We start from the raw sequence: 14,114 nt of genomic DNA on the forward strand, positions 1-14,114 counted from the left end.
ATGCAGATGAGCTTCCCTGAGACGGTTTCTGACAGTTTGTGCATAAGTTCTTTGGTTATGCAAACCGATTGTTGCAGCAGCTGTCCGGGTGGCTGGTCCGATCGTCAGCTGTCTCAGACGATCTTGGAGGTGAAGATGCTGGATGTGGAGGTCCTGGGCTGGTGTGGTTACACGTGGTCTGCAGTTGTGAGGCCGGATGGATGTACTGCCAAATTCTCTGAAACGGCTTTGGAGACGGCTTATGGTAGAGAAATGAACATTCAATTCACATCTTTATTCTTGTGGGACAAAAGTGTGACAGAAGAGAGCGGAAGATGAATCAAGATGAGGAGGAAGAGTTTGCCAGTAAATTGGGAGCACCACACAGAGGCCTCGGCCAAAACAGGCCACAATGTGGTAGAAGCTTTTGAACTGTTGACCCGGCGTATTTTTTTATACGGGCTATCAGGGCTATCTGAGTGGAGAAGTGCACTTGCATGAGAGCTGGGGAAAGATCCATGACAATAAATTAGCGGAAAACAGGACCATTAAAGATGAGCCAGCTGAAAACAAATGTTGTGCCTCATAAAGTCAACAATAAACTGAATTCAGATGATTTTTCCATTGATGGCCATTGAAAAGTAGCCATGCATCCTGACCAAAAAAAAAAAAAAACTATATATGCAAGACATACATGACTGCAGAGCAGAAAATTAAAAAAAAAAAAATTATATATATATATATATATATATATATATATATATATATATGAGCTTTATATGTAAAAATAATTATATTTTAAATAATATATTTACTTTTATTCAGCAAAACAATTTTATTCAGCAAGACACAAATGTAAGAGTATAGAGTTGAACATGGTTAAAAAAAAATAAAAAAAAAATAAAAAAGCACAACTGTTTTTAACACTGACAATAAGAGCACGAAAATCAGAAGGATTTGTCAAGGATCATGTGACTCTGAAGACTGGAGTAATGACGCTGAATATTCAGCTTTGCCATCACAGGAATTAATTACATTTTAAAATATATTAAAATAGAAAATTATTTTAAATTGTAATAATATTTCACAAGATCGCATTTTTACCATATTTTAGAACAAATAAAAAAGCAGCCTTTGTGAGCATATAAGAGACTTATGCTCAATTTATTCCTAAAGTATTCATTTAATCCAGTAAATGCTTCTCACAAAGAGATTATTTTACCATGACACTGAAATTCTGCCAGCTATCTTCAGAGGTTTTGACTAAACTTCCTGTTCTCAAATAAACCCCGCCTGTCATCATATGAATCTGTAAGACTGTGAACAGGAAAAGATAAAAAAAAAGAAAAAAAAGAAAAGAAGAAGCAACTCAAGGTTCGCCTGACCACTACAACATTCACACAGGAAAATCTTTCTATTCATAAACAAACAGGTACAGGTCTCATCATTTTACAACCTGAAAAATTATGGACTTTGCTCTGCCTATGTTCAAAATTTAAATGTACTTCTCTGAATACCATTTATGATTTATTAGGTTCTCGGATCAGATCTTGAAGTATCCTGGATAAGTAACACCCTTCCTGTCAAAAAGTGGAAGTCGATCAGCAGTCATGAATCTCACTGATTGTCAGTACCATTTTAAAATGATCATGATAGGTGATAATTGTGTTGGCAAGTCATGCATGCTGAGGCGCTACACAGAGGGCCAGTATTCAGAGATCATAAATGTGACCATTGGAATGAGATTCCGCGATCACATCCTAGAGGTGGAGCCTGGGGTGAGAGTGAATCTACAGATTTGGGATACAGCCGGTCATGAAGTGTTTTGGTAAGCAATGAGAATTCACAGCATCTGCACCCTTCTCAAAGCAATATGAATTGAACTGACAAAATCTGAATTTTCCCCAAAAAGAGATTGAGGGAGGATTGCTAATGTAGCTAAATGGATTGTTTTCATAATATTAAAAAATATTAATATCATTAATATTATACATTATTTTCTTAAAACACATACTTATTTATATTTCAAATTTGCACACATCATAACCGTACATACAAATTGTCTATATTATATATTGTTTTTTGCACTTTGTCTATCTTGTATTTTTGTATATTATTCTTTTATTCTTTTTATTATCTGTGTCTTGTCTTGTCGCTGTCATTCTGTTGCACTATGGAGCTTCTGTCACTAAAACAAATTCCTAGTATGTGTAAACATACCTGGCAATAAAGCTCTTTCTGATTCTGAATGTAGCTAGATGGATTGTTTTCAGAATTTAAATAAAAGAAAGGCGTGGTAAAATAGCAGTTTAACTTAAGTGTATTGAAACATGGTCTTGTTTCAGCACAACAAGATTAGGTTGTATGTATGCTTAAACCACACGCTGTAATACAATACAGTTAAACTATTTTATTTGTTTAGCTTTTGAAATTTTCACATGGGTTACGTGCAACAAACTTCCGTATTCTGTGTCTGTAAAACAGGTTGCATTGCTTCCGGTTCAGGTCATCATAACCAGTGTCCATCGCATGCAGATTGAGATCTAAAAAAAAAAAAATAAATGTTTTCGTTTTTTTTTCACTAACATTCGGATATTAAAATGGAATACAATGCCAACAATAAAAATAACTAGCTAATTTAGCGAATTACCTTAAAAGTCCGTAAATAACGCCGTGAGTTTGTACTCACCCTTTCTCTGACAAGCTGAAGCGATAAGACCTGGGATGCGTTCAGCCCCAACAAAACGTTGCAAAACGTTTTTTAAACGGAAACGGTGGTGCGTTGAACACCCTGTTCTGATGACACAAGAGTTGCAACTATGGCAGCTGAGAAGGCCAATCTTTGTATTCATTTTGAAGAGATTTCGGAGCCTGATGAAATCGGTATAAATACGTGTTTAATACTGCAAAACACGCTCGATGTTACAGTCACTGCCCTTGCCGTACAGAATAAAGAGAACACAGTTGTAAACGACTTCACTTGGACCCATTGTGCAAGCTGTCTCTTTAATCCTGCGTGGTTTATATACATGCTGCTGCTGATTGGGTTTACATTTTTGACACACCCACCAAACGAGAAAACGTATCTCAAACCCATTGCACACCGTTTCCAGGAAACATGTCGTTCAACCCGGAAACCGTAGCAAAACGTTGCGCACCGGTTTGAGCTTGAACGTGCCCCTGGCTGCGTCCAGCACCGACAAAACATTGCAAAACGTTTTTTAAACGGAAATGGTGGTGCGTTGAACACCCTGTTCTGATGAGGCAAGAGTTGCAACTATGGCAGCTGAGTTTGTGTTCTTTTAGAAGAATTGATATGCTATATTTTTACTATAAAACTCTTACGACAAACATGTCTTCTAATATATTCAATTGTTGCGTATACCGAGCTGCAGCGAACACATTTGTAAACGACTTTACTTGGACCCATTGTGCTAGCTGTCTCTTTAATACCGCATGGTTGATATACATTTTGCTGCTGATTGGGCTGACATTTGACACACCCACCAAAAAAGAGAAAACGTTTCTCAACAGTGTTGCCAAGTCCGCGGTTTTCCCGCGGAATTGGGCTACTTTTAAGCAGCCTTTCCACTGCACACGACAAACGACAGCCGTTAGACCGGAAGTCATTCATTTCCAATGGAGAGTAGTACGGGGGCTGCGTGGAGTTCCGATCATATGCGAATGCGGAAATTTCGGATCCGATTTGAGCTTCAGATGCGTTGAAATATTTGAACTTCTGCGGCTAGACCGTATGCGACCGGCCGACCGGATATGATGTATTCTAATCAAAACTACAAGCGCGAAGTTAGAATTACCAATATTTTAACACTTTAACGTTATTCTGTAAACACTATTTCTGTAAAATGGTGGTTATTAATAATTATGTCAGAAAAAAATATATTTTATAATTATTAAATTAATTTTTTACGTTGATTAGCTCTATAAAATCTACTATGTTTTTATTTTAGATGTATTGAGGGTCATTTGCTTTTTATGTGTATATTCATACATGCATAAACGTTACATTCATTAAAATCGTTCAGTTTACCATGGTGAATAACCTGAGGGTAACGGTTGCTTCCCGACCAATTTCAAAGTTCCGTGCGTCTGCCGCTAGGGGAGGAAATGCGACAATCGGATGCAAATGTCGTGTGCAGTTTTCACTGTTGCCGCGGGTTGTTTTTCATGTCCGCGGGTTGAATCGACCCAAAATAATGTGATATTTAGCCCTTGGAATGCGAATTTTACCAGGGGAGTACTGCCAAAAACGTGAATTTTACCCCTCGGAACGCGATTTTTACCATGGGACCCCCCTGAAATGCGATTGGGCTAGTTTTGAGGAGCACTTGGGTGGGTTTTGTTGTGAAAACCTGGCAACCCTGTTTCTCAAACCCAGTTGCACACCGTTTCCAAGAAACATGTCGTTCAACCCAGAAACCGTGGCAACACTTTGCTCACCGGTTTGAGCTTGAACGTGCCCCTGTTTTCCTGTTTGTTCATGTGACGTTCGGCATAAAGTTTATTATAGACACTTAAAGTGCCCATTTCAGGTTTTTGGTTAACTTCTCTAAAATCTAATCAAAGTTTCAATATTTTATCACCAAGGGGATTTAAAGAAATAATTCAACCTGCAATTATGATTTTTTGCTCATGCTTATGTAGCCTAGTTCTAAATCAGTATAATGTTCTTTCTTCTAATTAACACAAAAGGTACAAGTATTTTACTTCTCAAAGGCACCTAACATCATGCACAGTGTGATGGTTGTTTGACTTCTTGATCTCATGTTTTCAGGCGTGCTATCTGCTTTTCCATCCCTCAATCAGCCGGGTGCCTGCTGGTGTTTGACCTGGGCGATTACAAGTCTTTCACTTACATTAAGCATCGGCACATGGAGGTGTGCAATATTGTGCAGCCGCACACTGTGCTCTTCATGCTTGTGGGACACAAGTGTGACAGAAAAGAGCGGGAGGTGAATCAAGATGAAGTGGAAAAGTTTGCAAGTGAATTGGGAGCACCGTACATTGAGGCCTCGGCCAAAACAGGCCACAATGTGGCAGAAGCTTTTGAACTGTTGACCCGGCGCATTTATCAGGGCTATCTGAGTGGAGAAGTGCGCTTGCATGAGAGCTGGGGAAAGATCCATAAAAACAATAAATGCTGTGCCTCATAAAGTCAACATGAAACTGCATGTTTTCCATATTATGACCATTCAAACGTAACCATGTATTTTGACCAAATAAAAAATGCAGGATATAAACCACTAAAAATTAGAAATATTTAATTACAAGTGCCTGCGACTGATTATAACCAGTGTTTGCTGTATTTTAACATGTTTTTCATCTTTTTTAAATAAATTTAAAACTTAATTTAACAGGTTCATTCCATTCAAGTGTTTTGTGGTTATTTTGTATACTTGCTTATGCAGTTGGTTATTTTTTATTTATTCATTTTTTTTTATTAAAGATTTGAATCATTTGATTTTGCTTTTATGACGAATGTAGTAGTAGTACTTAGCTTTTACCACGTTTAAATACATTTTCACAGATTTTCCATCCAGATGAGGGCAGAAAACACAAAAGTCAGCATGAGCTGCAGTAAAAGCTTGAACTTCCTTTTACGGATGATGGTTTGAGTGTCATTGTCATAGAGAAAGACCGTCTCCTAGCGGCCATCAAGAAATACGCATTACAAGCTGGTTTAATGAAGAAATCGCTACAAAAATGCGTAACTTAAAAATATGAGACTTAATTCTAGCAGTATGAGGAGTCGTGGCTCGTGAGTAAAACTGTTACGTTTTAATGGTAATTTTAGTACATTTAAGTCTATTAGACTAACATAGTAATACTAAATTACGCTTCCTCCCTCTGTCAGTAAATTATGGACATTTATTCCGCTTCACTGGATCCCCACCCTTGCTGACCTGGTATAATCTACTTTAATGCCAAGTTTCTGAAGTGTACATAGGCCTACCCAAGTGCCTATCGGTGGCTTTTTATGCTTCAGTACATACAAAAACTGATAGCAGTAACACACGTTGATAGTATTACAATTAAAGCCTCACTGGAGTTATAAAGTAGTCCACTAAACTAAAGTATCTGAAAACAAAGTGAAACACTCTATTTATAGCCCAAGCCAGCCTAAATCGTCTGTCTGTGTCCTAAGGGAGTCTGTTCCATTGTTGTTCACCTCCTGTTTGGAAACCCTCATAATTATGGAAACTAACCTGTAATGCACATCGGTGAGGAATATTGGGCTTGATTTCATCATGACATTGGAAGTCTTCCAGCCATCTTCAGAGGTTATGAACTGGGTGGAAGCATTCTCATGGTTGGCTTATTCAGAAAGTCTTAGCTGAAATGTTTTTGCTCATTACATGTGCTTTTATGTGATGCATGCCACTAGCTGGTCTCAACAGGAAATGCTGGGCTTGTCCTGATATGATACTGCATGCTCATTCCCTCTGATCTATGAGAAATTCCAAACTTTCTGCTGGCCTTTATAAACTCCTCCCCTCACATAAACCCTGCCCACTAACAAGTATGAACAGGCAAAGATTAAAGAAACAGATCAAGTAGACGCTCCCACCCCTAAAACATTCACACAGATGCTGCTCTTTACAGAAAAACACAGGAGAACCTAAGGAACTATGGGTTTATTTAACATGAGAACTTCAATTCCTCTAAGGTAAGGGGTTCTCTGGTCAGACATCCAAGGATCCTGGTGGAGTGACAGTTTTTAGTGAACTCTAGCCTTTTCATTTATCACGTTGGTTTGGTTCTCAGTGAGTCATGGATCTCACTTTGTGGCAGTACCAGTTTCGAATCATCATGCTAGGAGACTCCACGGTGGGCAAGTCATCCATGTTGAAGCGATACACAGAGGACCTGTTTCTGGAGTGCATCAACCAGACTGTCGGAGTAGACTTCTATGTACACTTTCTAGAGGTCGAACCTGGGGTGAGGGTCAAGCTGCAATTCTGGGATACAGCTGGTCAGGAGAGGTTTAGGTAAGTCCACACATTTCAAGCTTTGAAAGTTCTACCATGAATTGAATGAACTACACCCTCCTAATCGAATACTTAAATGGATACTCCACCCAAAAATGAAAATTCTCTTATCATTTACTCAGCCTCATGCTATCCCAGATTCTTCTGTGGAACACAAATGGAGATTTTTAGAAAATGATCCATCTCTGGGAGTCTTGCAAGTGGATAGTAATCCAAAAGTTGACGCTTCGAAAACCCCACAAAACAAACACAATGGTAATTCATAAACCCCAAGTGATGAATCAGTGTCTTCTGAAGAAAAACGATAGGTTTGTGTTTGAAAAATACTGGTATTTAAAAAAAAAAAAAATTAAAATATAAACCATCACTTCCAGACAACTGTCATGTGTGTGTACACTTGTGTGAAACACGTGCAAGAGGTGATGTCTTCTGCAATTCCACGTTCACGTCAAGGAGACACACATTTGGCAGCTAGCCAGGAGTGCTGGTTTATAGTTAGAATTGTTTAAAAAAATCGTATTTTCTTACACAAACCTATCGTTTCACTTCAGAAGATATTACTTAATCAAAAATGGTTGTATGGATTACTGTCATGTTTGTTTTTGCTGGTTTTTGAACTGTCAATTTGCATTATATCAGGGATGTCCAAAGTCGGTCCTGGAGGGCAACTGTCCTGCAGAGTTTAGCTCCAACTTAGTATGTTTCTGGTATGCCTAGTGAGACCTTGATTAGCTGGTTCAGGTGTGTATAATTGGGGTTGGAGCTAAACTTTGCAGGACAGTGGCCCTCCAGGAGCAGGATTGGACACCTCTGCATTGTATGGACTCAAAGAAATGGATTATTTTTCTAAAAATCTCAGTTTGTGTTCCACAGAAGAAAGAAAGCCGTACATCTGGGACTGCATGAGGGTGAGTAGGCTAAATGATGAGATAATTTTTATTTTGGGGTGGAGTATCCCTTTTAAGGTGAACAATCCACAGTTGTCCAAATAAAGAAAGAAGGACTATTTTCCCCCTCAAAGTAACTTCTGTACATTTAATCAGAAGTTCAATGTCTAAAAACAGTTAAGAGAAGTTGCCTTGCTTCTGTAAAACAGAATTGTGAAACATATTACTCATCACAGCAGCAAGTATTCTCATGATACTTCCAGGAAGTATGTTGACAGTATACACTTTAAATGGATTCACTGCCAGGCCCGGCTCCACAGGGAGGGCTTGGCCCACTTAATTGCCCTACCCTGGCAACAGTTCAGCCCACCCTGAAAAGGCCTATAGCCCATCTAGCATCTTAGAGGTGGAGTTGGGCCTGTTCACTAGTATGCTTAAATGACTTTAAAGAAACAGATCACCCAAAAAGGAAAATTCTGTCATTGTTTACTCACCCTCATGTCATTCATGTCTCATGGGTGGTGAGCCTTGTGATGAGGGGGAGGCGGCGCTTAAAATACATTATTTATTTGACAATAAATATTGCTTTGAGGTACTGTTTTCACTGCAAAAATAGCATGGATGACCTGAAAAGGTGGGAGCCACCTCTGAATTGGTTTGTAACTGATCTTTTGAGGGTTTGAAAGTCAAAGTGATTTGACATTTGCAACTCATTTTACTTTATTTCAGAATGATTCAACCCTCTATTTATACCAAGGCAGTTTGCCTGTATTACTATCATCCAGTTTACCAATTGGCCAGTCCCCAGTTGGTAAAATCATCACATCGATGGATTTACTGTTGGAAGCTCCAGTTTTCGTAGAAACAGTCAGTGTCTGGGACTGTACATGCACATTGGAGGGACCAATGCTATTTTAATGCTATTTGAGGATAAGAAACAACATTTGTGGGGCAGTCCATGTCAGATTTTATTGCTGATTTGATGTTATTTAAATGTTAACAGTTTTTGAGATTTCAGTATTTCACCATTCAAGTAGATGGGAGTTGGTCTTGCATGCCAGAAATAGCTGCCTGGAGGCATTGCGAATATGGCTGTAGAGTGAACTGACTTAGGAATGACAGAATATCTAATTAGGGGGAAAAAAAAAAAAACTGAATGGTTGGATTTTATCCATTGGGAACTGATTGAATGGTAAGAAGGGAGCTAGAATTAATGTAATGTATAAATACGTTATTGATTATTATAGTACAAAGGTCTGGAAAAAATAATCCTTCAACTATGGTACATTTTCAGGTCTGTGACTCGCTCCTACTACCGTAACTCAGTCGGAGGTCTTCTGGTATTCGATCTGGGCAACCGTAAATCTTTCGAAAATGTGCAGCAGTGGCACGCGGAGGTGTCAGAACGTGTGCAACCCTACACAGTGCTCTTCGTGCTGGTGGGACACAAGAGTGACCGGGACAAGGACGGAGAGCGAGCCGTGAACCGAACTGAGGCAGAAAAGCTTGCAAGCCAACTGGGAGCGCCGTACATCGAGGCTTCAGCCAAAACGGGTCACAACGTGAAAGAGACCTTTGATCTCTTGACCCGGAGAGTTTATCAGGGCTTGAAAAGTGGAGAGATCCAGTTGCGTGATGGGTGGGATGGAGTCAAGAGCTCAGCTCCTACAGCCCAAATGACCCAGAAGATACAAAACAATGAAGCTGCTGAGAAAAACAAGAGCTGTTCTTGTTAACTTACAGTATGTGGTTCTCGGAGCCTTTGAGTACATATCTTCAAATAGGATGGATCAGACCAACATTGCCAAATATACCTAAAACAAATCTCAAGGACTTTAAGATGTAAGATTGTAGGTATTAAAGTTGATCCGACAGATCTTTCCTCATGGCATGGATAATATATGCTTTTCTGCAAGATTTCAGCATTTGCAAGCCACACTGAAACTCTTAACATTGTTTACATACATCTGCAAATTTGATTTCCAAATGTTTGTTCATATTTCTGGGCTCAACTTTGGATAAACGTGTTATTAGCGTGGCATCAGTGTAACTCCATCAGTTAAAGATTATAACCCTTTTTATTTCCTCATTACCTTTAGTACATGTCCATGTAATTCCATAAACATTGATTTATTTTTGTTGATACAGAAAGGGCTTCCTGAAATTCACAGAATTCATAATTACATGACATTCTGAAGGATTTAAGAGCTAATCCTGTGGATTTGTAAATGATGTTTGACTTTCATAGATATTCATTTAGATATTCAGTTGACACACAGTCTAGACACATTGCTGAAACAGTTTGTCTTGGTTATTATTTAGGATATGATGTCCAACATAATGAGCGAGTTCAGTGTGAATAAATCACAATTAGTTTTTTATTCATGAAAAACAGGAGACTGTAAAACACTGTGATACACGGCCAAAAAAAACAAAAACAAAAAAAAAACAGTTTATACTCCGTTTAACTCCACAAAAAATTTTCAAATCTGCCCACAGCAGATGGGATTTATACATCATTTCCCACACATCACATATATATCCCCCTCTAACAATTAACATCTGCATTATGTCACTATTTCCAATGCAATTAATCACATGGGGAAGTGGTATTTATTTCTCTGGTAAAAATGACTGTTTACCTTTAGAAAGTCACACACTAAGGATTTCTCTATAGTACTAAATATTACTTAAGTGATGAGTCCTATAACACCGAACATTATAAACAAATCAGACAACATGGTGATTGTAACTGTGCATAGCTACTAATGCCAGCTGAGCAGAAGTTGTGTGACTGCATGATGGGTCAACTATACATGTAATATGAATGAAAATGTGGTTTGTGGGTAAAACAATAAAAAAAAATTGTTTTTGACAGAGCTCCGTGAGATTCTATCATATAATAAAGCCCCAGTATAGCACCAAGGTGCTCAAACAAAATGTTCACATGGTGGTTTTAACACAAAGTGAACTGTACAGACAAATTACATTAATTCCTGCACACCTTTCGAATGAGAAATGTCAACAGAAGCGTACTGCAAATAGTACAATGCATTCTTCCTCTTTGATTAACATAACATGTATAGGTTCAAACCATCCCCACTTCCAAAACTTCCAGGGAAAAAAAAATGTTTGTTGGTACTTCCGATCTGGTTACTTTTTGGTTGTTTTGCGGATCAATGCCATTCTCTGAAAGAACAGAAAAAGATATTATTTAGTTATGCAAGTCTTTCGTTTTTCAAAATCATCTTTAGGGATCAGTTTAAGTGCATGAGACTGACGGCTGACCTGTTTGTGGGCTTCTGTGGTGCATGCCTTCTTATATGGTCGGATCTCATCTGAGCCATAGCCAGGAATCCACATGTTCCACTGTCGTTCTGTAATTCAATATTGGATTATAGACTATATTAACACATTCAAACCATCTGTCATTGGCCTTGATTTAACAACTTAAAGGATACATAATGTACCTTTATTTCCTATAAAATTATTATTAATAGTAAAAAAAATGAAAAACATAAGTTTAATGTAAACGGATGCATTAAAATGTATATATTTAAATTCATTTAAAAAAAAAGGCACTTAAACCACTGGGAATTGTATATTCAAGACCCTCACCGAGGTGTAGCTGGACATCTTTCACTTCGAGAGTATTTGACTTCCTGTGTCGTGCAAGTTGGCATGCAGCGGTCACCACGCTCTCAATGAAATCATCAGCAATCTGCAAGAGCATCTGAAGCAAATGGGAAATGACTCAGGTCAACAGACAACAGCGTAGTGACAGTCACAGTAAGTCATTCTACTGTCAGCAAAGCACACACACACACACACACACACATTATATATATATTTGTACAGTGCTTAACAAATTTATTAGACCACTTGTCATAATAAAGAGAAAACAAATATTTTAGTAATCTGTCAAAAACTTGTTAAAAATAAAAAAATATTGCCATTTATTAGGCAAATAACAAACTGAAACAACTAAATGGTCTTTATTCACACATAACCAAAAGAAAAAATTTATTTTTTATTTTGTATGGCCTCCTTTGGCCTTGATAACAGCTTGGATTCTTGCCGGCATTGTTTTTATGTACTTTTCCACAGCCTCTATTGTTATTGACCTCCAAATAATTTTTAGTTATTCCCAAAGACCTGCTTTTGATGAAACTTTTGTGCGATCTATCTTTGAATCCATTAAATCCCAACAATAATTATACTTTAGCATTAGAAACACTGTGACTAAAGAGCTTACATATACTGGTGGGGATTAACCATTACAGAAACATAAAAAATGATTTTGGTAATCGCCAATACTGTTAGTTTAGGGCAGCTGTGGCACAAACCTTTGGTGGTATAATAAATTTGTTAAGCAATGTATATATTTCACATATGAATACATTCCTACATACATACATTCTACCATTCAGAAGTTGATAAGGGGTTGGTAAGATTATTTTATATTTCTCTTATGCTCACCAAGGCTGCATTTATTTGATCAAAAATACAGTAAAAAAACAGTAATACTGTGAAATATTATTACAATTTAAAATAACTATTTTAATATATTTTAAAATATCATTTATTGCTATGATGGCAAAGTTGAATTTTCAGTATCATTACTCCAGTCTTCAGTGTTACATGATCCTTCAGAAATCATTCTAACATGTTGATTTGCTGCTGAAGAAAGATTTCTTATTATTATCAATGTTGAAAACACATGTGCTGCTTAATATTTTTGTGGAAACCATGATACATTTGTTTTCAGGGTTTGATATGAATACAAAGTTCAAAAGAACAGCATTTATTTGAAATATACATTTTTGTAACAATGTATAAGTCTTTACTATCATTTTTGTTCAATTTAATGCATCCTTATTAAATAAAAGTATTATGATGCCAATATAAAATAATGTTCAAAGCACTGAGCTGAATTTTTTTTTATTTATTTAAGCAGGGGGTATAAAGGGACATTTTAAAATGCAACAATTTAGAATTCTAAAATACTTCCTTATAACTGAGTAGTTGTTCAGGCAAGTACTGACTTGTCAATTATGAAAATATGTACTTGTGCACATAACTAATAATAAGTCATAAGTACCTCCTCTACATCCTCATCGAGTTGCTCATTAGGATCAATTTCTCGCACAAGGTCCTGCAGCTTCTTCTTGCTGAGCACCTGTAGAGAGGATATTAGATCATAAATGTTATAAGGAATACAAATAGAGCCAGAATCTAATACAATTGAAACGCTATATGGTGTCTCACCTGAGTGCCTTCAGGACTCAGTCTCCCTGCAGGTCCAGGGGTGCCTGGAACTTTGCTGGGGACGACGGTGCTGTTGGCCATGTTGGTGGAGAGAGGTGGTGTTGAAGAGGCTTCTGCTTTCACAACAGCGTAGAAGTTGGAGCGACTAGTCTGTGGCGGGTACTGGGTCATACTATGATAGTCAAGAGATATCTGTCAAGAGCCTCTTCAAAGCCAGCGTGAGGTCTATTCAGCTGCAAAAAAGGTATTAAGAATGATTATACTGAATTGAGTCAATGCATCCTATAGATAAAAGATCTTAAACAGCAAAACCAGGCTTTTAGAGGTACTCCATGCACAGCGCTCACTAGGAAAACATCACAGAACTGTCATTTGCTCTGCAGGCTAACGACTTTAGCTTTTTAGCTTTGCTGATGTCTTCTGAGACGAATAACTTAAACTTCTTGGACAAATGGGGATGTAATTGTGATATTAATAGATGTAGTAATACAAATTAATCTTGTTTTTTTCTCGGAATGTCTTCGTGGTTGCTGTTATTCATCACTGCATAGCGATCATCTTCAGCTCAACATATTAGCAGCTAGCGAGTAAACATTGGTGCCAATCCACGTCCCGTGATGCTTTTCTTTTGTTTCATATAATCCTATTAGATGGTAAATTAGAGTGGTACCTGATCCAAATAATTTTGTATTATCTTCCCATCTTCGTCATTTATAAATTGGAATTATTCAGAAGCCCATATAAGTTGATGATGTTGTTCTTTTACAGGCGCCTCTTCTGGCGAACGGAGCTCAGCCGAAATATCGCGAGATCTGTGGGAATGGAGTTTTACAAAATAAAAGCACAGTTAAAAAATAAATAAATAAGCCCGTCCTTTGCGTCAAATGGACGTTTCTTTCAAAATACATTTTTGTAATAAAAAACAAACAAACAAACAAACATAATTTGCATTTACAGTACTGTATTTACA

The 14,114-nt window shown here is 37.6% G+C and overlaps 3 protein-coding genes and 1 long non-coding RNA gene across 6 annotated transcripts; 2 read left to right on the plus strand and 2 right to left on the minus strand.

The window, feature by feature from the left end:
• Positions 1-932: 932 nt before the first annotated feature.
• Positions 933-5,367, plus strand: LOC127496938 (ras-related protein Rab-39B-like). The gene is made up of 3 exons (XM_051864934.1): positions 933-1,411; positions 1,514-1,807; positions 4,775-5,367. Exons 2-3 carry the CDS (start codon positions 1,590-1,592, stop codon positions 5,151-5,153), a joined length of 597 nt encoding a protein of 198 aa, XP_051720894.1. The 5' UTR covers positions 933-1,411; positions 1,514-1,589; the 3' UTR covers positions 5,154-5,367.
• Positions 2,375-6,392, minus strand: LOC127496941 (uncharacterized). Its single transcript, XR_007925400.1, has 2 exons — positions 6,207-6,392; positions 2,375-2,522 (listed from the first exon to the last, which is right to left on the minus strand). It is a non-coding gene; the product is annotated as an uncharacterized LOC127496941 (long non-coding RNA).
• Positions 6,393-6,548: 156 nt separating this feature from the next.
• rab42b (RAB42, member RAS oncogene family) lies at positions 6,549-10,755 on the plus strand. 2 transcript variants are annotated; one of them, XM_051864933.1, is made up of 3 exons: positions 6,549-6,667; positions 6,793-6,989; positions 9,171-10,755. In XM_051864933.1, the coding sequence occupies exons 2-3, from the start codon at positions 6,811-6,813 to the stop codon at positions 9,610-9,612; spliced, it is 621 nt and encodes a 206-aa protein (XP_051720893.1). In that variant the 5' UTR covers positions 6,549-6,667; positions 6,793-6,810; the 3' UTR covers positions 9,613-10,755. The 2 variants fall into 2 exon arrangements, with proteins under 2 accessions (XP_051720893.1, XP_051720892.1); XM_051864932.1 differs by having other exon boundaries at positions 6,550-6,667; positions 6,766-6,989.
• taf12 (TAF12 RNA polymerase II, TATA box binding protein (TBP)-associated factor) lies at positions 10,237-13,956 on the minus strand. 2 transcript variants are annotated; one of them, XM_051864935.1, is made up of 6 exons: positions 13,815-13,956; positions 13,145-13,377; positions 12,978-13,055; positions 11,495-11,609; positions 11,165-11,253; positions 10,237-11,065 (listed from the first exon to the last, which is right to left on the minus strand). In XM_051864935.1, exons 2-6 carry the CDS (start codon positions 13,313-13,315, stop codon positions 11,030-11,032), a joined length of 489 nt encoding a protein of 162 aa, XP_051720895.1. In that variant the 5' UTR covers positions 13,316-13,377; positions 13,815-13,956; the 3' UTR covers positions 10,237-11,029. The 2 variants fall into 2 exon arrangements, with proteins under 2 accessions (XP_051720895.1, XP_051720896.1); XM_051864936.1 differs by having other exon boundaries at positions 13,145-13,316; positions 13,815-13,955.
• Positions 13,957-14,114: the final 158 nt, after the last annotated feature.

The sequence above is a fragment of the Ctenopharyngodon idella genome, chromosome 16, assembly GCF_019924925.1.
Source record: "Ctenopharyngodon idella isolate HZGC_01 chromosome 16, HZGC01, whole genome shotgun sequence".
In the NCBI taxonomy this organism is placed as follows: domain Eukaryota; kingdom Metazoa; phylum Chordata; class Actinopteri; order Cypriniformes; family Xenocyprididae; genus Ctenopharyngodon; species Ctenopharyngodon idella.

Bases quoted from the DNA above. Each gene is read 5' to 3' on its own strand.
- taf12 (XM_051864935.1), bottom strand. From the start codon at position 13,315: ATGACCCAGTACCCGCCACAGACTAGTCGCTCCAACTTCTACGCTGTT. The intron at 11,610-12,977 runs GTACTTATGACT...CATTTGCTTCAG, and splicing joins TCGATGAGGATGTAGAGGAG to ATGCTCTTGCAGATTGCTGA. The intron at 11,254-11,494 runs GTGAGGGTCTTG...ATTGAATTACAG, and splicing joins AGATGTCCAGCTACACCTCG to AACGACAGTGGAACATGTGG.
- LOC127496938 (XM_051864934.1), top strand. From the start codon at position 1,590: ATGAATCTCACTGATTGTCAGTACCATTTTAAAATGATCATGATAGGT. The intron at 1,808-4,774 runs GTAAGCAATGAG...TCATGTTTTCAG, and splicing joins GCCGGTCATGAAGTGTTTTG to GCGTGCTATCTGCTTTTCCA.
- rab42b (XM_051864932.1), top strand. From the start codon at position 6,772: ATGGATCTCACTTTGTGGCAGTACCAGTTTCGAATCATCATGCTAGGA. The intron at 6,990-9,170 runs GTAAGTCCACAC...GTACATTTTCAG, and splicing joins GCTGGTCAGGAGAGGTTTAG to GTCTGTGACTCGCTCCTACT.